Here is a 16,061-nt window from a genome sequence, read left to right as displayed (position 1 = left end):
TATAAGCTGCACGCGAATCGAAGACTGTCACTTCAGTCGAATGATCTGATGAAGCCGACTTACATAAGGGTCGGCTCCGCCCTTTCTGGTGGGCTAAAGCGCCATTGGTTTGTGCAGCTACACAAATGTGAACAAATCAGGCTTCAGTACAGCGTAAAACACTAAGCCTCACCTGTTCCTCTGAGGGGCATCTTTGTGTTGATGACTTGTGTGGAATGAAACAGTTTGAGGTTGTTGTATGTCAGTATGTAGGTGGTTTTATGCCACTTTATGTTCAGTACGAAATGTTGTGGTTTGGTTTCTGGGTGACAGAGCAGGTTCGATAAACAGAGTAAAATACACTAATGGTTTTGCAGAACACATCAAAAGAGGTGTCTTTGTCTCAGTGGGGTTCGGATGTCATGTACAGGTTATGTGGCACCTCTAAACTACAAGAAGAAAGATCTGAACCAGATTAGAGATGCATGACAATACATGTTATATAATAATAAATAATAATAATAAAATCTAATTGGTTTTCATATGGTCAAAGAGTTTCCAGTTTCTTGTTATGTGTTGACGTGCAGTGGTTTCAAGTATTCTTCACAAGTACAGCTCATCCATTTTTAAAATTATACAGCCAAAACTATATTTTAGTATCTTTATTTATTTATTTTTTTAAGTGCTATTATCTCTATAACTGTGGTCGAGTATATTTTATTCTAATCTTGTAATGAGTCAGTAATACTTAGATAAGTAAAAAAATAAAAAAATAAAAACATGACGATAATGTAATGTTAAATCATATTTTTCACAGTTTAAATCCTCCTTACTAAATTACAAATAATCCAAATTAACATGGCTTTATTACTTACTTTTGTTTCCGATCACACAGAAAAAATTATGCTTATGTTAAGTATTTTTGTTTTGTTTTGATTGTAACACACGGTATTCATTGTTTTTTCTTATGATTTTTTCTTAATTTTTTTCCTAATCCGGATTAGCTAAATAATTGTTTGTAACCAATATGACGTTATAAGGTTGCAAAACCCGTTCCGGTCCTGAATACAAAACGGCATGGTTTTGGTTTTGATTGTGAATTATATACGTTTCATAGTCAGGTAATCAAAAATGCACTTCATTGCATTGTTTTAAACTGGCAAAAACAGAGAAGGTCCACCCTGAAAACTGATCCTCCCAAAGAAAAATAGTCAGGTTTTAACGATCTGGAGCAGCATGAAAGAGATGACCTCAATAACTGACCCATGCTAACAAGCCAAACTTTGACCTCATGAATAAACAGTAAGATACAATTTATAAATGTAACTGAATATAAAAATACCTGAACATCAGCAACTCTTTATGTATGATATTAACTGGCAAATATTAGAGAGATTGCATACAACATGAATAGCATGACAACAACTGCAGTTGTTGCACCGTAATTGCAGCCTTGTTGATTTTGCAGCGAATCTGGTATATAAACCTGTTGTTAGACAGTTCTTTTGAGAACAAGGATGTCAATATAGCCCTAAATTCAATTAAATTTAATACAAGATTCTGTACCACTTTACTTAAAGCCTTTATGTATAATACTTTATAAAAAATATTTTTAATACATTAATTATGCCTTGTAATGCACCTTATATGCATTGTACAATCTCAGAAATAATTGTAACCACAGTTAATACATTATAACACTAATCAATTCATTGTTACACTATGCATTTTACATTCGGTTACAATTATTTACGACAAGATATAATGTATTACAATGCACATTATGAATAATTACAATGCATTATACCCTTTAATAACCCTTTATAATGTATTATACATAAAGGCTTTAAGTAAAGTGTTACCCAAGATTCAATTCAATTTCCTACAAGGCAACTAAAAACAGAAAAAACATAATATTTATATAACTTCCCGAACGGTTGGTTAGGGAGGATGAGAAAGAAATCTTGGGAGGAACCAAAACTCAGCAGGGAGAGCCCATCATCTTCTAGCTGACACATGTATACATATATATTAAAAAAAACAATGACAAAATATCAATAATGGTGGAATGAATCAAAATATTCAATTCAAATATTTATAAGTCTGATGGGTCACATACAGAAGACAGTGAAGTCTAGGAAACATTTGAAGACTCTCATTCATCTGAATCTCTAACAACAGAACATCTGGTAAGAGATTTATATATATTATCAGTTATATTATTGCTAAATCAAATTAGTTTGTTTTAGTGCTGTCAATCAAAAAAATACTAATTATTTGCACATTTTTCTGAAATTAATTAAGTTTTTAAATATACTTTTATATTGCAATAATTTCACATTCAATCTTCAAATTAATGTAGAAACAACATAAAGACAATATACATTTTTTAATATTTGTTTAATGGCATCTTTTTATGACTAAAGGTATCACTGAGACCAAAACTATGATGTATCTAGAAAATTGTTCTTTCTTTCCTAATGTTTAACCACTGTCTATATGTAATGTTGACTAAACATTACAGTATAAGAGCTATCAATTTTAACATTTATTAGACTTTAAAAAATAACTTCTAATTTAAGTGAACTTAAAACAATCTTCACATAAACCCATTATAATAAATGTCATATTTACCTGTGCCCTTCAGCAAGTAAGAAATATTCAGAAATTTTATAATGTTATCAAACACTAAATTCTAAATTAAATATAGATGAATCCTTAAAGCTACAAAAGTTATTGATTTCCTCTTTTTTCTTTTATTCTTTGATGAACAGACACAGCAGCTGGGTTATGAGGTAATTTGGCTGCTATTACTTTAAGAGCTGCCGCTGCTGAACGTAACGCGGATCTGACATGCATGCTCGTAGTTTCATTCGCGTTTTAACATGAAATTATACAGGCTACAACGTGCATCGCCACATTTGTGCGTGCAAAAAGAGCATGCGCTATGAGCACAGTATAATGACTGACAGGACAGGAAAATTAGTTTTTACTGACATATGGCCTGACAACATCTCATCTGACCGCAGTTCACTTGTTCTACTGAAACTCCTCATCACCTTTACCATTTCCGCGCTCATTTGACTCGCGCCTGCAGGTGCTGAGGCGAATTTAGAGCGCGCGTCTGAAAACTCTCCTGTCTGATGTGGTCGTAAAGAGGTTCTGCGTCTAAATAAATGCAATTCTTCTGAAGAAAAAAGAGACAGAAGCAGCAGTTGTGAGTAGGGTTGGCCAACCCTAGCTCTGCCCCTGAGTTAACTGCATTAAATATTTTTTTAACGCCGTTACACTGGAAAAATTAATTGCCTGCATTAACACGCTAATTTTGACAGCACTAGTTTGTATTTGGCTTAAATGAGTGGTTATTTGTGAAATAATTTATGCATTCAGTTCTAATAGACATTTTTATAACAAATATAATAAAATGTCATATAATAAAGTTTATATAATTATTTTGTTTGTTTGTTTGTTTGTTTGCAAGATACCTAAAATAATGTAACCTTTTATTTCCTAAATTACTCATATATAGATTTTTCAACCTAAACCCATTAAAATGGTAATTTGTTCTTGATTTGTTGGTGATTTGTCAGCCTAAACTCATTAAAACGGTGATTTGTTTTTGGTTTTATTTCCAGACATATACAAAGTAATTTTACATCATAATGTCAAATGTGCATCTCAAATGTAAAACGATTAAAGTGTGTTTAACTTCCTGTGTTTAATCTCCAGATATCAGAGATGGATAGCGGTCTTCCAGTGAAGATGTCGGTGTTGGCTCTGGTTTTGCTGGTGTTCAGTACGTGTGAGGCACACCGGCCCCTCTTTCCACATTTAAGGCCACCTCCATGTCTTCCAGTCATTACAACCTCAAGACCCATCACAATATCCACCTCAAGGCCGACCTCCACCGAAACCTCTACTACAAACTCAACTTCCACCATAATCCCCAATGTGAACTCCACCTTAGGCCCTACTACAACCTCCACCGAAACCTCTATAACAAACTCAACTTCCACCATAATCCCCAATGTGACCTCCACCTTAGGCCCTACTACAACCTCCACCGAAACTGCTACTGCAGCCTCAACTTCCACCACAAGTCCAACTACAACCTCCACCGAAACCTCAAATTCCACCACAAGCCTAACTACAACCTCCACCGAAACCTCAAACTCAAGCCCAACCACAACCTCCACCTCAACCTCAACTTCCACCACAAGTCCAACTACAACCTCCACCAAACCTCAACTTCCACGACAAGCCCAAATACAACCTCCACTGGAACCTCAAACTCAAGCCCGACCACAACCTCCACCTCATCCTCAACTTCCACCACAAGTCCAACTACAACCTCCACCGAAACCTCAACTTCCACCACAAGCCCAACTACAACCTCCACCGGAACCTCAAACTCAAGCCCGACCACAACCTCCACCGAAACCTCAACTTCCACGACAAGTCCAACTACAACCTCCACCTCAACCTCAACTTCCACCACACAGTTATAGTCATAGCGCCACCAGCTGGCAGCAGGAAGTTTGGCGCATATAACTTACTTTGACATATTCCTCTTATATTTACCACTTTAAATGCATATTGCCCACTCTTTGCTCTTTTCCAAAAGCCACCGGGTGGCGGTGAGCCCGGGTGCGAGGGCCCTTTCATCGCTGCTTGCAGCTTTAATTTTATTTGTATCCAGAATGAGGCGATGTAAATATCCCACAGCGCTCAACACTCTCATGCAGTGTATGTTTCATTCATACTCAAAACTGGAGGGCGCTCTAGTGCAGAAAGTCCAAGACGGACTCATAGAAGTAATAACTTAGATGTGCCAGGAAATCCCTAATATGGACAAAATCATCCAGCCACCACATTTTTCTTCCCGTAAGAGCGGATGCGGCCATTTATAAATTCTAGCTTCCAGTCTCATCCACATCCAGCTATTTCTAGCTGTACAAAACAGCTAGTTTTGTTGCTTGATAATGAAAATTGGTGTGTCTTACCATAAAACCCATAAAAACATTTGGCTGATGAAACGTGAAGACATTAAACACACTGTTGCAACAATATTTGGTTTATGTGTGTTTTTCAAGTATAAAAGTATATGAATAATGCAGTGCTAATTGAAATAGCATTTATTACACTATAGAAACTATTCTGCCGCCTTCTGTGATAAAAATGGGGGAAAAAATGTTATATAAACAAATCATAAAATTGTCATTAGGAAAATATAAGAAAAATATTATTGAATACGAATCACTGCTTATTGTCTAGCAGTGTATTTTATTTCTTAGACAATTAAAAATAAGAAATAAGAGAAAAATAAAACTTGTCAATTAAAAAGAAAAAAGTATTAGTAGGCTACATTTTACATTTCTGTCCACCTCACTTTTGAAATGATGGCTATGCCCCCGCAATAAAATAAATCCATGTGTATGCAAGAACCACATACACCTGATGACAAAGTACTCTGTTAAGCCACTTTGACATACAATGCATCTTTCTGCGCATGCGCTCAGTCGGAAAGCCCACGCGTGCGAGAAAATGAGGTTACATTAAAGTTGAATGGAAAGTTCGTTTTGAAATGAATTTGAAATGCATTTTACTAGCTGTGTGCACGTGCTCCCTTATTAAAATCTGCATACTTATTGATAATTTGGATTAATCAACATTAGAACAAGGGTAAGAGCAAATTTATGTGCTAGCATTTTGCATGAGCATATAGGCCTAGAGTCTTTATTCACTAATAATTTCATACAAAAAAAAATATTACTGTGCAAACAGTGGTCATAAACTGTACATATTTTAATTTATTTGCACATTATCCCGGTCTCTAATATGCACCTATATCATGATAATGTTTGACAAGTTTTTCTATAATATGTGCACTAGTTTTAATCCCAAACTTCCTGACCTATATGCATTGGCACGCTTTCCACCCTGCATGGTGACAAACAAACTAGTCATGTTGATCCAGAACAAAGCAAATTCACATTTTGCTTGCATCATTGTATTACAACAAAATGCTTTCCCTCCCAAAATTTATTTTATTTTTATTGAACCTAAATTCAGAGGTCCACCCAGCATTGTCTCGTGTACCAGTCAATCTTTCCAGGTCTTTCTTGCTGTCGTCTAGAGGTGTCACATAATCTATACATGACATCCGATCCTTGCTGACAAAGATAATTCTTCAGACGGGACTCTGAAAAGATGTACTTTACTTCATTGTGTTTTCCCTAATTAATCTGTGCAACCCAGATGCACTGAAACCAAGCCTAAACATTTCATACAGAACACAAAGTGCCTTAAAACCTCCTACACACTGACACACAACCTTTCAAACTCTTATTTCACATAATCCACTGACAAAAAATGGCCTCTCTCAGGGGAACAGGTGGCTTTATATCTACACTCAACTTGCAATGATTCCCTGTAAGAGGAACACACAGAAATCGTGAGAATTCATCGAGACGTGAAGATGTTGGCAGTTGTGGTTGTTTTATTTCTAGCGCTCGGCGTGAGTAACGGCGTGATTTTGAGTAAATGTGAGCTGAAGCAGCAGCTTGAAAGAGGCCTGACTCTGCAAATCCCCAATTCTGCAGACATGCTGGCACAGAGTGAGTCTCTATTTACATCCCGAGCTTTAGATACCGATCACTGCTTCTGTGTAGACTCATATACTGTTTAAGTAGTTTGCAGGTGAACATATAGTCATTTTTTTCTCACACACTCGTAAAAAAGTAAAGGTTCTTTATTGGCATTGAGGGTTCAATGAAGAACATTTAATGTCCATGAAATCTTTCCATTCCATAAAAGGTTATTTATAGTGGAAGAAGGTTTTTTAAATTTTTTTAATATGTTCTTCATGGTAAGAAAATTAAAAGGCTATTTTAAGAACTGTTCACTGAAAGGTTCGGTTTAAGTTGTATGGAATAGAATATTCTTCAAAAATGACTGAAATGAACGAAAACTCTCTTTACAGTCGTGTGTCACGTCCAGCTGACCTCTGGCTTCAATACCAGCGCCATTAAGACAATCGCTGAGCCACAAGAGCCCCGTAGAGGTCCCGGTCCTCGCCGTGGTAGGTCTCCCGGAGGAAAAAGTGAAGGCGGCTCTTCCAGTAATGAAAGTGATGAGGACAACGATGAGGTCTGGACCCTGTACGGCTTGTTCCAGCTTAGCGACCATGTGGTGTGCAACTCTGCTCAAAGTCGTGCACTGAACCTCTGCAGACTGTCCTGCGACAGTGAGTATATTTAATATGAAAGAGATGATGCACTGGTCGATACGGCAAAATAACCCACGACAGGGTGATCAGAACCAGTTTGGGGTTCTTGTGAAAGAAATTAATACTTCTATTCTGCAAGGATGCATTATATTGATCACAAGTGACAGTAAAGAAAAGTATAATGTTACAAAAGATTTCTATGATAATAAATGCTGTTCTTTTGAACGTTTTGTTCATCGAAGAATCCTTTAAAAGAGTATGTTTTCTACAAAAATATTAAGCGGCACAGCTGTTTTTTCAAGATGTTTCTTGAGCAGCAAATCAGCATATTAGAATGATTTCTGAAGGATCATGTGACACTGAAGACTGGAGTAATGATGCTGAAAATTCAGCTTTACATCACAGGAATCAATTACAGTTTACAATATATTCACATAGAAAACAGTTATTTTAAATTGTAATATTATTTCAGAATATTTCTGTTTTACTGTATATCTGATCAAATATATGCGACCTTGGTGAGCAGAAGAGACTTTTTTATATGCATAAATATTCTCTAAAATTAAATGTGATTGTTCTCCTTTTCAGAGCTGATTGACGATAACACCAGTGATGACATAGCCTGTGTCCAGGCCCTTATAAATGCAGTGTGAGTAACTGAATAGAACACACAAACTTCAGAAAATGATATTATCATATATTATCCAGTGCAGTATGATTTAATTAACTGCGCTATAACATTATACATCATTGTTTGAAAATGTATTAATTAATTTTGCAGACTGTAGTATTAATATTTATTAGTATATATTTATTTAGTGTATATATATTTATTACACTAAACTAAATTATATTAGTAGTGAATCCTCATAAAGCAGGTGAGTGTCCTGATATTGTGTTTATCTGATTATAACAGAACTTCGCTGATTCCTGACCCCAAAACTGCTAGACACATCCATGAAATGTAAGTGAATGAAACAAGAACCAATTAAATACAGCAATTAATGGAAAACACGAATTTACTGTGTTTGCATGCAAGTACAGTATGTTAAAAATTGGTATTGAGATCACTGCAATAGCTAATATCACTGGCTTGACTAAACCAGCTTTTCTAAAAAAAAAAAAAATTCATATTTTCATGTTTCCTATTTTCCTTTGACAGGATCTCGCTGATCCACCAGCCAGAGTGTATGACCATGAAGGCCACTTCCTACTTTGCCAGCTGTCAAGCGCCCTAAAGTCCTGACCTCTATTAGCACCCTGCTTTACTTTTGCATTTATGTGCATTTATATTCGTAGCTTTCTTGCAAGACAACAAAATCCCAGCACAAGTAGCTTGTGTTTTGTACTGTATGAGTCATTAAAGCCATTTGAAAAGCAGTGTTGTGCTCATGAATTTAATTAAGGCCTGTGTGTCTCTGCAGTCTGATGTTGAACGTTTCGCGTTGAATGTTTATGTCCATTTTATTGCCAAAGGCAATCCAAATCGGATGGAAAACAAAGACGTTAAGGTAAATAAGTTATTTACTATTAGGCAGTATTCAGTAGGCAAAATACTAAGTACATGGAACATCCACTAGATGGCGTGCTTGTTAACAAACGGATTGTGGCGCTGAGGTAATTATAGCACACGCTTGATTATTGTGTACTGAGATAAACAACAGGCTGTAAGGTAACTGAGAAATGTATAGTCAGAACAACTAAATAACCATTTTTACATGTACATGCAGCAGCTGTTTTGTTTTTCTGGCGCTACAAATATGAGCTAAAAATTAGGAAAATTACCTACAAATCTCGAGCAAGATTTTTTTTCAACAAACACTCAGATAAACATACAAAAGCTGTCACTGGGGCAGTAACCTAAAGTGTACATATTTTGAAAGGGTACTGCCCCAGAGACACCTGTACCTTTTTTTTCTGAGACTGAAAGCAAGAGAGCATTATGGGTGTAGATTTCTGATTTTATTATTAATAATAACAATAATAATATAGTTACATATGCTATTGTAATTTATTTTCTTTTTTTTCTAATGTACATTAATATACAACTGATCTATATGATGTATTAAGGCAATATGCGAAGTGACTTTCGGCAATATTGCATGAAAAACTGCATGTGGGCAAAAAGTTCAGTGACACTTAGCAGTCTTTAATATGGTCTTTATTAGAAATGGTTTAGATGACTACATGATAATGCAAAACCTGCCAGGATTGTGCTTTATATTTAAATGCAAACAAGGACTGATGCAGTCTTGCAGATATAAAAAGTGACATAATAGGCCTACTGTTGTTGTCTCTAGTAAAAACTGTGGTACAACACAAAGTGCAACTAACTAGGCAGTATTTCAAAGTAAAACACATGGTGATTACTTAGCCTACTGTAAATACAAACACAAAGATTTACTCTCATGTCGATGTAGTACACAATACATTGTTGTAATGCAAAACTAATATAAATATCAAGATGTTTAATTCTATACAGCTTTATTATGTTACAGTATAAAAAATCCCTGCAAAATTCAGTTCAGAATCAGATGATGAGAGGGGGACCGGGCCTAGTTGTCACACTTTTTACTGAAATTAGTATTTCTCACTCGAGAATTATTTTAGAAAGTCAGGCACATACTTTAAAGTTTTTTCTCTGTTATTTTAGTTTTGTAGATTAGAATTCAACCAACAGACAACAAGACAACAAAAAACTGAGATAGCCCTTGTGTCATCTTCACTCCCTGCTGAAAAAAAAAACAATAGACACCATCACAAAATTTGTAATGGTTTTACTGGTTATAATGGGAATTGTATTGATTTTAATGGAAACTGTATTGGACCATGTGCATCTCTTCTGGTAATTGGTCACCTTCTATTGGTGGCTTGTTAAAACCAATAAATCCTAATGGAACATGTCCCAAAACACACTACAGGAAACCATTTTTTAATGGTTAAAAGTTGATGGTTTGTAATGGTATTTTTAGTGGACACCATAAGAATTTTTAGTTATGGTTCTATTGTTTTTTTTTTTCCAGCAGGGCTTTGTGACAACTAGCCCCGGTGTCTCTTTAGTACTTCTGTCTCAGACAAACTCCACGCTGGACTTGAGCTCTGGACACAGTTTGGCTTCGAGGTCTTCGATCTTGATGGACTCGACGTCTTTCCCGCTGCTGAGGCTAGCGGCCCGCGTTATCTTCGTCAGCGTGTCCTCGTAGGGCGGCGGGAGGTAAACCATGAGGAAAACCCCGTCAGACAAGTCCGAGCTCGTGCTGTTCAGCCGCTCCGCGGTCCCGGTGAGCGACGACAGAATCTCGGCGTTGCGCTCCGGGTCCTGCAGGTCCAGCGCGATGATGCTGGCCAGTCCGAGCTTGTTCTGCCTGAACCTTCGGTAAAGAAGGACAAACGCGACACCGAACACAAGGAGCGTGCCAAGCGGGAGGATGACGTACAGGATAAGCTCCCATTTCCCGTCGTTTTCGCTCGAAAGCTCATTCCAGTGGTAACCCTATAGGGACGTAAAGGACATCATGGGTTACTTGAGTTCAGGAGTTTGAACGTTTCTATTTATAGTATTGTATTTATGGCATTAATGTTAGTCTACTGGCTCTGCACCCCTTTACCTAAATTCATTAGGCTACTTCAGACTTGTGCCCTCTAGAAGCTTGCGTTCGGCGCATTAGTGAACGACGCATTAAAGTGCCATCCCAAAGAAGCACAAAATCACCTTCACAGACTTTTACATTAAATGTACCTTCGGTAAAGAAGGACAAACGCGACACCGAACACAAGGAGCGTGCCAAGCGGGAGGATGACGTACAGGATAAGCTCCCATTTCCCGTCGTTTTCACTAGAAAGCTCATTCCAGTGGTAACCCTATAGGGACGTAAAGGACATCATGGGTTACTTGAGTTCAGGAGTTTGAACGTTTCTATTTATAGTATTGTAATTATGGCATTAATGTTAGTCTACTGGCTCTGCACCCCTTTACCTAAATTCATTAGGCTACTTCAGACTTATGTGCCCTCTAGAAGCTTGCGTTCGGCGCATTAGTGAACGACGCATTAAAGTGCCATCCCAAAGAGGCTCTAGCACTCTCTATTCTAATTCTATTCTTTAAAAAATACTTGCACTCTATTCAACTGCTTGTTTTCCTAAAAAAAAAAAAAAAACTAACACTAGCTTCTATTCTTTTTGTAGTCTATCGGTTTTCTTTTTATTTATTATATAAATAACAAAAAGCAAAAAATGCCTCTAACACTAGCTTGCTCTATTCTTTTTCTATTCTATCTGTTTTCTTTTATTATATAATAAAAAATAAAAAATAAACTTGCTACATGTACTGTGTTAGGCTAACTGAGACTTGATATAGCACTTGCATATCATTGCTCTTTTGTTGATTTTGATTGCTTCCTGGTTTAAGCTAGTCTTCAAATGTTCAACACTAAAAAAAAAAGTAAGATAACATTTTAACCTAAATAGTGGACCTTGCTTTTTTCTTAAATTCATACAAAATCGCCACCTCATGAAATAGTTCTGTTTTCTCATGAGATGGGATTTACTTGGTTTAATTGGACAACCAGCTGGTTTGACAGCCTGACAAACTGAAAAGTGCCTAAAAACCCTTTTAAACCAGACCAGGTTCAGAGGCCATCGGCACAAGACCACGAGAACCAGACGAGTCCTCTGCTCAATCTGACTTGCGTTGCAGCCTGGAATAAAACCACAGCATGCTGGTTTTATCTGGCCAGAGGAGAACTGGCCCCCCAGCTGAGCCTGGTTTCTCCCATATTTTTTTTTCTCCATTTCTGTCACCGATGGAGTTTTGGTTCCTTGCCACTGTTGCCTTTGACTTGCTTAGTTGGGGACACAATTTCTGGCAACATTGTTGACTTTACTGCACAGACACTATTGGAAGAGAACTGAACTGAGCTGGACAGAGCGTCCACCCTAACTGGACTGCATCCCAAAATCTAGTGCTTCTCCAACCGTTTTACAAACACTAATCACATATAATGCTGCTTTTCAGATTAGATATTTTGGTCCTTTAAACCCCTTTGTTTACGCCAAACCACACTGTCACCTCAAACGAACCCCTGTGGAGCTCACAACTGGAACTTCAGATCATCACAGCATCAAAATTTAAGACAAAACAAATGTCAGATTGTAAGTGCAACTTTAATATAGTTTGATTCTCACACAAAATGAATTGCACAATTTCCATTGCACAAAAGGTTCTTTATAGAGTTATAAGGTTCTTTTGATTATTTAAAAGTTCTTCAAACAAATAAATTTTTTTTTTTAAGAACTGTTCACTGAAAAGTTCTCAGAATGGTTCTTCTATGACATTGCCACTTTGGAACCTTTATTTTTGGATCTTTAATCTCCAATCTTCTGCCCAATTCCATAACCTCATCTTGAATCACAGCTTTCATCTTGAATGGGATTGTTCACCAACCTGTAGTCGTTGTTCTGCGGTAGGCGGCGATGGGGACCCAGACACCCAGTCATCTCTTCCAGCAGGTCCAAACTTTATCCAGCTGCTGTCCAGCAATCGTCGCATGCTTCTGCTGACAGAAGAGCGCCGTCGGCTGATGAAGGATGAGAGAGTCAGACCAGCAGCTGTCTAAAGAGCGCAGTGGGATAACAGCTGCATCTTGTGTCTCTCTGAATGTGCGCGTGAGAGCCAGAGTTTGTGTGTGTTAAGTACTGTCTCACATGCTCGCACATGCAGATCAGTGGAAATCAGGCCAGCGGTCAGCCAATGGCATGAGGCGAAAAAAGACCCGAAAGGCAATCATTTGGGGATTTGTGATGCGCACAGCTGGCCTATATTTAATAAACAGCGGAGAGGGATAGAGAAGATGGAGCTGTCAATCAAATGAGTTGAAGTGCTGCTGCGGTTTGCAATGGTGGCAGAAATGGGCGGGGCTTTTCCTTTGCATTCAGAGTTGCACGTGTGTTTAGATGAACATCTAGGAATGCTTCAGTTCAGACATCTGTTGCTTTATGATACAGCCTACTTCATTGCTTTGGAGAAACTTAACCCTGTTTAGTCAGACATATGAAATACTAGTTTTTGGTTTTTTTAATTGGACCATTTATTGAGCCTTTACACAAAATATAGGCCTATATATAAAAAAAGTTTTATGTTTTGCATCTGATTTGAAACATCAGGCTTTTATGACTCATATAATATGATACAGTGAGAATAATGAGCTCACACTCGAGGAGTAAAAAGCACCTATATATAATTCAGATGCCCAAACTGAGCAAAAATATGCAATTTGGTTATGCAATTGTGCAATTTCTAATGGCTAGAAATTAAGAAATTCTGATAGTTGATAATGTAAATCAATAAGATTTTTACAATAGTAACAGACTACTTATATAAATGCATATAAATATCAGTTGTCACGATAATGTCTTAGTAAGATGATATTTATTTGCTCAGTTTTATGATTAATAAAATAGATATATAATACAGTGATGATTGAGAAATGAACAAATAAACATTCCTCAAAAGGCTGATGATTATATTTGATACTCATTTTAACATTAAAAATTACATATGGATAATTAAGTAAACCTAAGTTGCTTTAGTTTAGTAAGTGTTCATCTAAATATTACTAATAATATAAAAACTATTCTTGCATTTACTTCATAAAAATCATTAAAGATTTCATGGCAAAAAGACACATGAACCACAAACTGAAGGTGGATACACTTACAATAATACTAATACTTTTACTTGCTAAAAACATAAACTATCAATCAGATGACAGAAGGCATGATTGTGTGCAACAGGTTTTACAGCAAAACTTTGATCATGTTGATAATTTAGAGCCCTTAGAAATGTATATATTAGATGCGATATCATAGGCTTTAGGTTAAAAAGCAGAGGAAAATCAACAGAAACATGCAGATTTTAAAGTCTGCATTAGTCTGGTTGGTTGGAGATGTGAAATGATTGCCAGGGCATTTGAGCTGAGCTACAGTCAATCAGCGATAAAACTCTGCTCAAGCCAAAGCGGCATCACGGCGATAGTCTCATTAGGACCAAAGCTCATTACTGATATGCCGTGGATCACTGTCAGTACATTTGGTTTATTAATGTCTGAGGTCCGGCTCCTAAATAAGCACTCATTCTGATTTCTCAAAAATGTTCACGTCAACACCAGCATTTGGTTTTTACTATTGGCTCTATAATGTTAAAATTTGACTTTGTACTGTGTACTGTCTCATTTAATCATGTAGCTAATGAGCAATTTTGTAATGTTAGAAAGCGAGAATGTGCCATTTTTGTTATCTTAAAGGGATAGTTCACCCAAAAATGCAAATTAGCCCATAAATTACTCACCCTCAAGTCATCCTAGGTGTATATGACTTTCTTCTTTCAGATGAATCCAGTCGGAGTTATATTAAAAATGGTCTTTGATCTTTTAATCTGTTTCATGCCACTCAGAGGGTGTTGCATGCATCAGTCCAAAAGCACTATTGGCGCTCTTGTTAAACACAGCTCAGGTCTACAGGACCTAGTTGAAACCATGTAAAAGTCAAGGGGGGGCGCGGCAACTAGACGATGCCGCGTCACACCAGGGGCGGAGTTAACGCTGGTAAAACAGAGAATATGAAATGGCGGCGGTGCCGGCGCCATCACATATATAGACCAGTTGAAGTTTGTTCATTTCAACGAAATTGTGTGTTGTGATCACTTATCTATATTTGAGAACATTATATAAATCAGTGGTTGTGATGCAACGGCTGAACCGGTGCTCAAATAAGAGTATGATGGTGATCAAGTCCTAAAAGACGTGATGAACTATATCATAACAATGTGATGAGCTGATAAGAGAGCAGCATTGGATTGGTGGCACGTCAGTACAGGGGTGTATACGACCTGGTCCAAACCACTTAGGCATGCAGCTCACGTTATCCCCTCGAATGCTACCCCTACCTGAATGTGGAAATAAGCATCCTTTAAATCCACAGAGATAAACCAATCTCCCGGTCTGTTGTGTGAGAGGATTTGCTTTAGTGTAATCATTTTGAACGAGCGCTTCGAAAGCGCGCGATTCAGCGGTCTCAAATCCAAGATAGGGCGGAGTCCGCCGTCTTTCTTTGGCATCAGAAAATAATGACTGTAGAAGCCGCTCTCACGCTCTGCAAGGGGCACTGTCTCTACTGCGCGTTTTGCGAGAAGATTGTGTATTTCCTCTCGCAGAACTGAGGCATTCTGCTCCCGTACAGTGGACATTAACACACCATTGAAACGGGGCGGTCTGCGGAAGAACTGAAGCGTGTAGCCGTTCTTTATTGATTTCATAACCCACCCTGATACCCCTGGCAGCGTCTGCCACGCTTCTGTGAACTGTGACAGCGGGCGAGGCGGGCTGCACACCGTGACGGATAACACTTTAATGTAGCTTGCGCTCACTGTTGTACAAGGAAGCAGTTCCGGGCGGATGACGTATGAGGTCGGCTTTGTGCATGCGCCGCTCAGTATTGACGCACGTGGAAGCGCAGCGGAGAGATCAGAACAAAACAACGGTCACTAATTAGAAGTACAAAACGAGGATTTGTAAAGAAGAATGTCGGAGGATTTCGATATAAGCCATGCAGAGACTGGTTTTCCTTTTCTAAAGGAAGGAAACTTTGCTTCTGTTAACAAACGTTGGTTTTCACGAGACTCACCAGCGCATGCGCAACACTGACCTCATACGTCATCCGGTACAGGAGGCCTTTGTTCACTTTGTTTTTTATGGATGGGTGCTTTTTATTTCACTTCTTTTGGACTGAAGCACTGCAACACCCGCTCACTGCAATGATAGAGCTTGGAATAGCCAGGACAATTTTTAATATAACTCCG

At 37.7% G+C, this 16,061-nt stretch overlaps 1 protein-coding gene across 1 annotated transcript; it reads left to right on the top strand.

Annotated features, from left to right (window-relative positions):
- Positions 1–6,423: 6,423 nt before the first annotated feature.
- LOC107730081 (lysozyme C, milk isozyme-like) lies at positions 6,424–8,587 on the top strand. The gene is made up of 5 exons (XM_016540818.1): positions 6,424–6,596; positions 6,962–7,225; positions 7,796–7,856; positions 8,124–8,171; positions 8,370–8,587. Exons 1-5 carry the CDS (start codon positions 6,458–6,460, stop codon positions 8,443–8,445), a joined length of 588 nt encoding a protein of 195 aa, XP_016396304.1. The 5' UTR covers positions 6,424–6,457; the 3' UTR covers positions 8,446–8,587.
- Positions 8,588–16,061: the final 7,474 nt, after the last annotated feature.

The sequence above is a fragment of the Sinocyclocheilus rhinocerous genome, unplaced genomic scaffold (genome assembly GCF_001515625.1).
Source record: "Sinocyclocheilus rhinocerous isolate Xijiao unplaced genomic scaffold, SAMN03320098_v1.1 scaffold313, whole genome shotgun sequence".
Taxonomy (NCBI): Eukaryota; Metazoa; Chordata; class Actinopteri; order Cypriniformes; family Cyprinidae; genus Sinocyclocheilus; species Sinocyclocheilus rhinocerous.
This window is presented reverse-complemented; position numbering and strand designations above follow the sequence as displayed.

Excerpts from the sequence above, each read along its gene's own strand:
- LOC107730081 (XM_016540818.1), top strand. The coding sequence starts at position 6,458 with ATGTTGGCAGTTGTGGTTGTTTTATTTCTAGCGCTCGGCGTGAGTAAC. Across the intron at positions 6,597-6,961 it reads TGCAGACATGCTGGCACAGA|TCGTGTGTCACGTCCAGCTG; the intron begins GTGAGTCTCTAT and ends CTCTCTTTACAG. Across the intron at positions 7,226-7,795 it reads CTGCAGACTGTCCTGCGACA|AGCTGATTGACGATAACACC; the intron begins GTGAGTATATTT and ends TCTCCTTTTCAG.